General features: G+C 45.3%; 2 protein-coding genes across 2 annotated transcripts in view; both read right to left on the bottom strand.

Moving 5' to 3' along the window:
• Window positions 1–8,859, bottom strand: part of CLGN (calmegin) — a 37,060-nt gene extending 28,201 nt beyond the window's left edge. The window contains exons 1-4 of the mRNA XM_045293558.1: window positions 8,662–8,859; window positions 5,153–5,226; window positions 4,482–4,540; window positions 1,345–1,486 (exon numbers count right to left, since the gene is read on the bottom strand). Of these exons, the coding sequence (XP_045149493.1) occupies window positions 1,345–1,486; window positions 4,482–4,540; window positions 5,153–5,226; window positions 8,662–8,805 (419 nt within the window). The 5' untranslated portion in view covers window positions 8,806–8,859. The remainder of the gene's footprint in view (window positions 1–1,344; window positions 1,487–4,481; window positions 4,541–5,152; window positions 5,227–8,661) is intronic.
• Window positions 8,860–9,245: 386 nt separating this feature from the next.
• MGAT4D (MGAT4 family member D) overlaps window positions 9,246–11,819 on the bottom strand; it is a 105,748-nt gene continuing 103,174 nt past the window's right edge. Inside the window, exon 11 of the mRNA XM_013007114.1 lies at window positions 9,246–9,430. Coding sequence (XP_012862568.1) covers window positions 9,246–9,430 — 185 coding nt within the window. The remainder of the gene's footprint in view (window positions 9,431–11,819) is intronic.

Consider the following 11,819-nt stretch of genomic DNA (forward strand, 5'->3'; position numbering starts at 1 on the left):
CCTTTAACTCGCAGAATCAAAATACAAAGTGGTTTGATTTTCACTTAAGTTTCAAAAGAGTAGTAAGAGTGTTTTCAAATTTTTTTTAAAATGCAGACAAAACTCCAAAACCCGTGTATCAGTACATGATAACATGCTCAGACATTAGGCCGGTGAGTAACTACAACAATATTGTGTTTACATAATGGTCACATAAACAAATTTAAGTAAAATCAATGCTGTCATCTGCCTAGCACAGCTTCCAAAAAGAAAACTCACTACCATCGAGTCGGTTCCGACTCACAGGGACCCTATGGGAAGGGGCAGAGGAGAACTGCCCTCTGTGTTTCTAAGGCTGCAAATCTGCGTGGGGACAGAGGCCTGAGCGTGGCTGGTGGCCTTGACCCTTATGACTAGCAGCATAACTCACTAGGCCACGAGAGCTCCTTAGTAATGGTCACCTACTCTTTGTTACTACTTATTTTTTTTAAAATACATGGAAATGGCTTAATATTGATGAAGCCACAGAATCACAGCTGAAGAATTACACCAATGACGCCAAATAGAAAAATCTCTACAGTGCAACGAGCTCAAAGATGCTAATTAGGAGACGAAGGGGTTGGGACCAACAGGGTTTCAAGTTCATGGCTTTCTCCTCTATGCCGCAGTGAACTCTGGGCAGCTAAAACGTTGACACCAGGTAGAGAGTAACAGTAGCACATTTTCTTGTATTGTTGCAAACGTGAATGCTGTGGGTTGGTATTTAATTTGTAGATCTCTTTGGGTTTTAAAGTAATGTTTGTAAGAGACACTAGGAGTGAAGGCCTGGTTTCGTGACAGTGGAAATTTAAGCAACGTCAAAATAAAACTAGCCTCTGTCAATCTGGGGCCTGGCGAGTTCTGCACTCTACACAGGTTCAATGATGGAAAGAAACGCATTTATTCGTGCATTTCCCTTTCACAATAAGTTTGCTGCCTTTGACTCTCATACCTAGTTTAACGGTGGGGTTCTACAAGAACATACAGGCTGATTAAGAGCGAGTCATTTTAAGAAAAGAGTTCAAATAACATGGCCATTGTCGTACACCCTAAGGACTGTGAATCAGAATTGCCTTGATGGCAGTGTGTGTGTTTGGGGAGGGGCGGGGCGTGTGTCTCGTTCATGGCCGTCAATGTCTGCAGTCGTCTATCTCCAAGACGCCGTTTTCCCACAACCTGCGCTGCGTGCCAGTTGGGATCGGTGTACTTAAGCGAGTGCCCCGAGAGAAAGGCACTGAATTGTTATCCTCCCTACCCCCAGACAGAGCCCGTTCAGAAGAGTAACACAAAAGTCAGAGCGGGCACTCGGACACGGGGCCCACTTACTGAACGATCAGAGGTTTGTCCGCGAAGACGAAGGGCTTTGCCAAGGTGGCAGAGATGGCGTGATGCTTGGCTCGCGACTTCAGCACCAGGCCGCGGTCCCCGTGCACCTGGTTTTCTTTCAGCTCTTCTAGTTCCCACCTTCCTGAAATGCAAGATCAAATGACACGAGGGGACGAATGCTGCCCCCAGCCGCCCCGCCACTGATTTGAGGATTGTTTTCAGTGGTAAACAATTGCTTTCCCCGTGAAGGCTAATTCGGGTAAAACAAAAATTCATGGCAAGGAACGAGGTATCTGGCGACGGCAAGCACACTGCGCTTTCCCCCTTGTCCCATCCAGGAAGGGTTTTATGTTATTGGCTAGAATCTAGAAAATATGTAGCGAAAACACACACCAGACCCGGTGAAAAGCATTTCTAAGCCTGGTGTATTTTGTCTTCTCTGAGCGGCTCTGATGAATGGTATTGTAAAAATGTGGTTTGTCTCAGAAGGTCTTGTAACATTGTAGTTTTAAAATGAGAGACTTTAAAACTGCACACGAGACTCCCTACCAGGAGCACATGACCCCAGAAATGTCTTGGGAAATACATGGTGTTCCTTAACTACTTGACTTACTTTGCTGGAGCCGTTATAGAAATTGAATTTGGTTTTTGAAACTGTAAGCTCAATTTATATACCTTGCAATCACCCGTCCCAGACTAAGCAAATCGGCTCAGAACCTTAGACCAGGAGACAGTGAAGAACAGAGTAAGCACTGACCTATCCAGGGCCGAGCGGAGTTGGGCCTTTACTGGGCTGAAAGGGGATCACGGGGTGCGCACGACGGAAAGCCAGGTGGGCTGCAGTTAGCCACCGAGTCCTATGTTGGGCTTGGGCATCGAGGGTGATGACTCAGAGTGTTCTACGGGTGTGCCCATCACTGCACTGTACCTAGCTTTTAAACTGCGTTTTTAGATGTTTCCAAGATTCCCCTGAGTTAGTTAATTGTGCCAGCCTGGCCGATAATCACATGTGGGGCTAATTGAAAGGCGGAGGGATAAATGGGTGGTGAGCCTTGCCTTTCTAGTTCTCGGGTCTCTTGTTTTGTGATGGTTGCACCGGGTGCAGCTGCCTTAGCAGTTCCCTGCTTCAGCTTGCAAGATTGACTTCCTACAAGACATCCCCAAGGAGAAGCCGCATGGACCTATCCCGATGCAGCCCTGGGTGCTGGAGCAGCCGTGTGGAGACCCCTGCTAGTGCTGAGATGCTTGTTCGTTCACTGACTCAGCTTTCCTCCTGCAGTCGGCATCATTGCCTCTGTTTTGTGAGGTGGAGGACTTTGTGGACTGGTGTTGGGTTAATGGGTTAATGTTGGACTTGTGGGCTTGGGCAGCATTGGGTTGGGATGTTTTCATGATGCACATTTTCTTTACATAAAACTCTCTCTTATACATGAGTCGCTGTGGATTTGTTTCTCCAAAGTACCCAGACTAATACACCCTCCTTTCACCTTTGATTTGTACTGCCCTTTTCTACAATAACACATGTATCCGCCTGCCCTTCTCTCGTGTACCCACTGCACTAGATGATCAGGACGCACCTCTGGTTTCACCCAAAACAAAAGAAAACAAACAATAAATCACCCCACCTTTTTCAGTAAATAATTGTATCTTGTGGATTTGGGGGACTATCAATACTAAAGGATTTTTAAAACTATGATGTCTTTTCTCATCAATGATGTAAGCCAATCTGTGTACAGATACCATCTAGTACTTTTAGCTTTGAAACCTTGTGACAAAATAATGATCCCCACTGGCAAACAGTTTCTGACTTCATAATTCTCGATCAACCAGATCATTTTTACCTAAGTTATACACAAAACCAGGTTATATAAATCCTGTTATAAACAACGTTTTGAAAAATATGTGACTCTCTAAATAACAGCTACATTATTTTACAAGCTATTCTGAAAGTTGGTCACTTACATTTAAAATATAAGGTTTAAATGTTTGGTAATAACCATCTGAAAACATAAATAATTAACTCCCAAAACACTACCTGTATCCCAGCACAAAATGTAACTAGTTTTTTGGGATCCCAACCCGATTAGGTTACTCCTACAAATCTAGTCGTGAGAGTTTACACAGGCAGTACTTGAGAGAAATAATGGTTAATTACTGTGAAACCCACTTCAAATCTCGATTTCTTTCAAGTATCCACTTTCAACACTGCTGATGGCAAAATCCCCAAACACCGTTTTCAGAAAGTGGGAGTTAAGTAGAGTCAGTTGTTGCAAAGAAATGAACACTTCAGTCAGAGATCCCAGAAAATTTAAGCTGCAGGAAAATTACTTACTTGGATATTTAAACTGACAGACCAAACCTGGATGACAAGATGTTTGATGTTTGTATGCTCGTTAAGCTAGAGGGGAAAATATTCATTTAAATTCTAAAAGTCATTCCTGTCCAGCAAGAAATAGAGACTTAAATTCACCTGTTAGAGAGACCATGTCTTAATTTTAGAGATTCTCCATCGATGCATTTTTTTTTCTAAAGCACCAATGTAAAGCAAGTATTTCTTGAGGGAACAGAAAACAATGTCAAATCACCTAAGCATAGATATTTTAAAGCTAGGAATTCTGCTTAGTTGTGCCTCTTGCTCTGGGTATAACTTACCACGTGTAGTCAGCTCAATGAAACGATCACAGACCTGTGGTAATGCATGTAGCCCAGGAGCTGTGTGCTCCAAGCACAGGCACGTGTCCTATATGAGTCTGTCTTGTGCTTGTCTTTGACCGTTCTGAAGCCATGAGGAAAACCTTGCTGCAAGTTATAAGTTCCCAAGCCATGAGGAAACGCAAGTTATAACTTGTTCTACTGGTGCCAGCAAGTCACCTGGGAAGTACTGATTTAGGAAATTCAGGAGGCTAACCACAGTGGCCTGGAAATTGTGTAGATTTAGAAAAGTGGAGGGTGGTGACATGTGCAGTACCTGGGGAACTCCAGAAATATGAGCGAGGAGGCAAGCTAAAAGTCAGAGCATTCTATGGGGGAGCAGAATGGGATTTCATGCCCAGGACCACTGAGTGGATGCATGTCATCTCAGAGCGTAGGGAATTCTGAATCATCCTGGTTCTATCTCATATTGAAACTCAGCTTACCATCATATATAGAAATCTCCTCATCGATATCATCTTTCTTTGCCTTGGATAAGACCCACCTGTAAAGAGAGTGGAAATCAAATGCTTGGATTAAAAACAGCTAGGAACTTATCCATCCAATACACATTGGAAATACGACAAAAGACCACCCAGCACGTCCACGGTTCTTCCAAAAACAAAGTATTACTTAAAGGCTACAGGGTTGGCATGAAACCGAATTTGGAGCCTTCATATTGCAAGCTGTTTGATCACAGACAAGGGACACCAAGCCTCAGTTTCCCCCTCTACAAAATAGGGATAAAGGTAGTACTTACCTATCTACTCATGACAGTGCGTGGCGTAACGAGCAGTCGAGAGTAAATGCCATTATTTTCACCACTATGTAGCACAAGATATTGCCACGTCACATTAGATTGGTACCAGCAATATCTGTCTTAGAGACTGAGTACTGTTTTTCCCTTGAGATTCAGATTTTACTTGTATATTTTCTTTGTACTAATGAAAAACTATTTGAATTAAACATTTCTATCAACAAGAATCCGTGAAATGTCAGCAAGTAGTGCTTTTCAATGTTTCACGGTTCAGCAGTAGAGGGAAGCCTCACGGGCCGCCAATCAGTACTTTCACAGCTAATCACATTGAGGAAACCTTTTTGTTGAAGGTATACTCACCCAGCCAGCCTTCCAGTATCAAAGGTCTCTGTAAAATATACTTCTCCTATAGGATGCGGTGTCTTATATTTACTCTACAAAACAGATTTTTAAAGATCCACAATTATTCATCTTTATCAATATTTTAGTTCACTAGCCTCGCTGGTTAAGAACCTAGCATACCACGCAAGTCTAGGCAATGCAGCCATGTCGGGGGCGTGGCCTCTGATCTGAAACCTGCGTCCTAGTGGTGCTGGGAGACAAGAGACTAGCGGAAGTCCAGCCGTGGGAAAGGGTCTCTACGTGCAGATGTAGGCAACCCGGATCCTTCGAACTCAGGAGGCCCTGGAGGCAGTAATGAGCCATGTCTCCAGACACTGGACTGGGCCTCACGAAGATTCTGACAGGGGGCTATTAGTTGAGGAGCAAATCACAAGAGACAAAGGAAACAGCATGAAAAACGCAGCCAAGACAGAAAGCTTAATGGGCAATGAGGCTAGTTTAAACCCACTCAGAAATCTGACTGCTCAGGGACACGAGGAAAGCAGGAACCGGAAGAGGGGGAAATGCTGAGTCTTCTGGGCCATAAGGAAGGTTGTGACAGTATTTGGAAGCAGCAGCAGCTAATATCCCTTGAGCCCTTTTATGTGCAAAGGGCAGTTGTAAGCACCATGTAACTGCTCGCTGCTCTAACGGTGGAGGCGTGGTGACGGTCCTGGGGCTGCTATTGGGATTGCTTTCATCCTCACCTGTTACCCTGCCTTTCACACGCCATCCAACGGTCAGGGAGGCAAAGTCACTTGCCCATCGCCACACAGGGAGGTAATTGGGGGGCTTGGCTAGGATCCCAGGTTGTCAGGCTCCGATGTTCAGATACACAACCACGACATTGTACTGTGTCCGGCACAGCACAGGTCAACAAGGTCGCTGAAGAGACTCAAAGATAACTGAATGACAAGCTGAAGTAATGGTGAATGGATTTGTTTCCCTATGTTGTCAGATCGATCTGAATTCTGCCTGAGTCAGCCTTTTGTTGTGTTATCTGTATGGTGCCCCGGCAGCGTGGTAGGTTACACGTTGGCCGGCTAACCACACTGCCAACTTGAACCCGCAGCCACTCTGGGGGAGAAGGATGAGGCTTCTCCTCCTGGAAAGATTCAACGTCTCAGAAACAGCCAGGGTTCCTGTCGGGTTGCTGTCGGTCAGAGATGACTGGGCAGCAGCGAGCTGTTAGTTCATCGGATCACTGGATCAGCAGACAGTCTGAAAGCACACAGCCACCGTGCACCGCTTTCCTGTATCAGCCCCTGCACCAGCCCCTTATTCTGTTTGAATGACTGCGTTTTGATCTGTGTGCAGATACTGCATGAGCACGCTGAGATGTTCGGATATTAACGAGACTGTCTGATCGTTTCCACATTCTGTCGAATCTCTTTCTTTGGAACTGACACAAATATGGATCTCTTCAAGACACCTGTCTCAAACATTTCTCGGCAGAGACGGGCAAGGGCTCCACCGTTGCATCTACTTGTTGAATCATCTCAAATGGTATTCCAGCACTTCCTGGCACCTTGGGTTTTTGTCAGTGGGCTCCGTGTAGCTTAGACTACTACTCACTCACTCATTCACTCACTCACTCATCCACTCACTCACGCACTCACTCATTCGCGCACGCGCTCGCTCACTCACTCACTCGCTAAAATCGAGTCCACTCTGACTCACTGTCACTGCGCAGGACAGGGCAGAATTGCCCCCTTATGATTTGCAAGCCTGTAAATTCTTGCAGAAGCAGAAAGCCTCATCTTTCTCCCTCGGGGCCACTAGTAGATTCAAACTGTTGGCCTTGTGGTTAGCAGTCAATGTGTAACCCACTACTACAGCAAGGCTCCTAGGACCACCAGGATGTAGTAATTTCCAAAACTGAAACAAACAAACCCACTGCTATCAGGTCAATTCTGACTCATGGCGACTATAGGACAGGGTAGACTTGCCCTTTTTTGTTTCTGTGACTTTGAATCTTTACAGAAGCAGACGGCCTCATCTTTATCCTTCACAGTGCCTGGTGGGTTTCAAACCACTGACCTTGTAGTTTAGCAACTCAGCGTATAGCTCCCTACATCACCAGGGCTCCATCGCTAATTACTGAAATTCTGTTACTAGAAGACTCTTTGGAGGCAGTACTAATGTACAAAGATGTCTAGTCACAGAATCCATGCCTTTCAGGGCTTACTTTCTTGTTAGCACATTCTTTCCTCAGAGAAATACAGACACTACTCACTTTCCTTCTAGCAGAGACACAATGATGTCATCTTTTCTTTCATCTGAAACAGCTGGCAGGGTCCCAAGATTGAAAACCTCTCTCTCAGCTGAAGCACCTTTGGCCAGTGATGAGGAGCCTGTCGCTGGTTCAAATGAGTACCATGTTTGGCTGCTAATGGAAAGACTGGAAGTTCAAGTCCACCGAAAAAATGCCTTGAAATAAAGGCCTAGCTGTATGCTTCTTAAAAACCAGCAAACTCTGAAAGCTTTGGCACATGTTGACGGGATGACAATTGGTCTTAATCAGTGATGCACTCCTAAGTGGACAATATAAAGTTTCAAATATTTATTGGGTAATAAAACTGTGCTGGCTAGAAGGGATGATATATCCAGGGTGTAGTACAGCACTGATGAAACACATAACTATCCTCTATTTCTTTATTATTTCATCCCCTTACTATTATGGTCTTAGTTTTACCTCATTAATCTGTGAGACCTGTGTATGTTCATTTGTATAATCAAGTTCGATGCATGAGATCCAAGATAGATAAACCCTTTAGAAATAGTAATGGGAGTAACGATTCCCTGAGGGTACAGGAAGAGAGGGAAGGGAGAACTGATAGCAATGATGACTGTATACTTGTATAACTGTGCTCCATCCAATTGAATTATGGGTTGTTAGACCTGTAAGAGCTCCCAATAAAATGATTAAAAACAAAAACCTGTGCTGGCAGCCCTGGTAGCACAGTGGCTCAGCAAAGTCAGCAGTTCAAAACCCCAAGTTGCCCCTTGGGAGAAAGATGAGGCTTTCTGTTTCCGTAAAGAGTTGTAGTCTTGGAATCCCATCGGGGAAGTTTCACTCTTCCCTCTACGGTCACTGTAAGTTGGAATCAATTCCATAGCAGTGAGTTTGGCTGGGTGTTTGTTTGTCTGTTTGTTTTTGAGGCGAATGCACAAAAGTAAGAATCTCTATACTTCTGTGGAGAGTGACAGTCTTGGAAACTCACTGGGTGGTTCTAGCCTGTCCTGTGGAGTCAGTATGAGTCAGCGTCAACGCCATGGCACTGGGTCTGGTTTGGGCTTTTGGCGGGGGCAGGGGGGGTGTATACTCTAGAAAATAGAATAACAAGATAGTTGGGGGAAAGCAATGCTTCTCTCTCTACTTAGAAAGTGAAACCCATTGGCACTGGAATGACCAAGAAGGAGTCACCCATGCCTATGTGTCGCGTAAAGGAATGATTTATTTAGAGCTCATTTCTCAAAAACTTTACCTCTGAGGAAATTTCATCTTCATCAATATCAATCTCTTCTGAATTTTCATCAAACTCTTCCGTTTCTACACCGTCATCCATAAAGTCAGCACGAACTGAGATGAGCAGAAGAGCCAAGCACAGTCTGCAGCCTTGAAGACGCATATCGATAAACTGCGAAACGAAGAGTGATCAGCGAACAGGAAACACAGTGCTGCCAAATGTGCGCAAGTGCATCTGAAAATAAAGAACGTTAGCTCCTTTATTTTGGGGTGGGGTTGATTTTAGTGCCAATAATCGAAAAAAATCACACACTCGGCTTTGAATAAGTGAAAATGACAACTTCAAATCTCAAAGGAAACCGATTCTACAGTGGGTTCTTTTTAAAAGAAAGAAAAAATGTCCCTGCATCCTAAATGTTGACTTTAATTATTTCTACTATAAAGTTACTTAAATGTAGATACACGACAAATGAAAATGTATAAGTGTAATTATATTATTAATTATAGTCATAATGAAAGTACATTTAGATGTAAACACCAATGCTAGGCGTTGAATCATGTATCCCCCAAAGCTATGTTTGAATGCCAGCCCCGGAGGCGTGGCTAGGTGTCAGAATCGACTTCGTGGCAGTGGGCTGAGTGTCTGCGAGTGTGACCTTGTTTAGACATGTCTCTGAAGATGGTATGAATTAACATGCGGGCACGCTCGAGCAGAGCAGCTTCGACTCCACTGACGGCACGAGCGAGACGTACAGGGAAAGCGATGTGGTCACAGAGCTGCACTGCAGCTACAAGACAAGGAAACGGGGAGCTGCCAGAAGCTGGGAAACACAAGAAGGGATCTCCCGAGAGGGCGCAGCAGTCTGGCCAATACCCTGAATTCAGCCTTGCAGCCTCCAAACCTGTTAGACAACACTTTCTTTGTTCATAAAAGCCACCTAATTTATTTTGTTTCAAATTTCGATACAGCAGCCTGCGGAGACTATCCAACAAAATTAAGAAAAAAGGAAGGGAAACCCCTCCAATTTCACCTAATAGACATCAAATAACTGCTAGCCAAAAATGTGACTTATTTTGAAAAGGTGGCTTGCTGTAGAGAAAGTTCTTTGGCATTTACCATTCCACAGTACCTGGATTACTCAATTATCGGTTTCCTTCTCTCTGTTGTTCTGTGATTATTGACTTTATTAGGGAAGCTGACAGTGTACAAAATGATTATGATATGCTCCTTTGGTCTGCAGCGTCTCCTCAGTCAGACTGGCAGGTATGTCTCTCGGACCCTCAGCCTCTCAGCCACATGGTCCTGTGGTCTCTGCTTCCCTGGGCCAGGAAGCCCGGCAGCTCTGCTTCAGGGTCTCAGCAGAGATCCTCTGCTGTGGCTCATGATCATGATCTTGATGGGGCTCCTCTGCCCAGTTCATGGTCCCTGGTGCCTCAGCGACCTCCGCCACTTTAGGCAGGATCTTGCACATGTTTGGCCAGTGACTCTTCTCCCTTCGTGGTTGTGGGATTCTGAGGCAACTCTCTTCTACTCAAGGGACAGTGTTTTGCTGAAATCAGAAAACTGCTAAACAAACAAAAATGTGACTTATCTTGATCAGGTGGACTGCTGTGGAGAAAGTTATTCAGCATTTAGCATTCCCACCATTCTCTGACGACTCAATTGTCTGTTTCTCTCTAGTCAATAACTTCAACATGTCTGTCTTAAAGCACTCCCTGATAGAATATGGCTATCTCTAGGCAGAAAGACGTGCTTTGCATTATTACATTCTCTACGTAACAGCAGCTACAACAGTTTCCATTAGCACAATGGAAGTGCAAGTCTGAGTTCTCGGTGCCAAAGTCCTTTCCAACACCAAGTGCATGTGCGTGGGCACTGAGACCATGTGGTCGGCCATGCAGGTGGTCCAGCATACAGCTGCATTACGTGCTGTCCAGATCGCCAGCAGCACAAAGATTCAGAAAACAAGTTCTGAGAGAACTGCTAGACCCCCAAGGGCAACATGCAGGCCAATACTGTGGATTCAGTGCGGTGGCATTTTACGCCCCTCCCACCAGCTGTGACTGGCAAGAGGCAGTAACAGGCGTTAGGAGGACGTGGAGAAATTAGAACCCTCACACAGTGCGGGCGAGGACGTACACAGTGCAGTCCATCTGGAAAACAGGTGGCGATTAGTCGAAATGTTACACTAGCGTGACCGTGTGATGGTGCCGGTGCCCCCGTGTTGACTCTGGCTCCTGTGGACCCTGTGGGACAGACGAGAACTGCCCCGTACAGTTACCCAGGCTGTTGTCTTGATGGAAACAGATGGCCATGTCTTCTCTCCAGCCACGTGGCTAGGGGTCTTAAACCTCTGACCTTTGACAAGAAGCCAAGTGCTTAAGTGCTGCACGACCAGGTCTCCCTAAGAGCTCCCACCAATTCCAGCATCCGTTGCCAGGGAATGAATCAGACTCAGAGCAGTCCCGTAGGGCCGAGGGGATCTGCCCCACAGGCTTTCCAATGCCGGGGGTTTTCTGGAACGAGATTGCCACACCTCTCTTCCTAGGTTCCACTAGTGGATTCCGAATGGCCACTTTGCAGTTAGCAATGTGAACCCAACTCCCAGCATCCGCAGGGCTCCTTAGAGAGAGCTCAGAGAAAATGCTGCCTCGAAGTATTGTCCAGGAGATGATATTCATGTTCACAGAACACTTTTCACACTAGTCCAGAAGTGAGAACAACTCAAATGCCCACCGGCTACTGAAGAGGATGTGACTATATGCAGTGTAGGAGAGGTTGGCATGAAGATCAAGTGCTATCCCAGTGACCCTCAAACACACGATGGTCAGACCACTTGCTCTACGATGTCACTCCCAGGAAAATACCTAGAATTCGGCAAAGCCACAGGGTCGGAAAACAGACTGGTGATAGCCGGAGGAAGGGGCAGAGGAAGCACTAATGGGTGGAAGGCTTCTTTGTGGGGTTAGCAACATATTCTATAATTGGAATAGCAGCAAGACTCTTGAACTGCGCGTTTCAAATGGTAAACTTGAAGGTAAGCAATTTATGTGCCAATAAATGAGTTGTTTTTTAAAAGAAACATTGATCGCAAATAAGTGGTTTTTTTTTTCTATAGGCTGCTGTTAGCTGCCTCAATTGAGTCAGCTCCGGATTCAGTGGCCACGGCAGGCAAC

This window comes from Echinops telfairi, unplaced genomic scaffold, assembly GCF_000313985.2.
Source record: "Echinops telfairi isolate 266 unplaced genomic scaffold, ASM31398v2 ScPeMD7_2186;HRSCAF=2738, whole genome shotgun sequence".
NCBI classification, from domain to species: domain Eukaryota; kingdom Metazoa; phylum Chordata; class Mammalia; order Afrosoricida; family Tenrecidae; genus Echinops; species Echinops telfairi.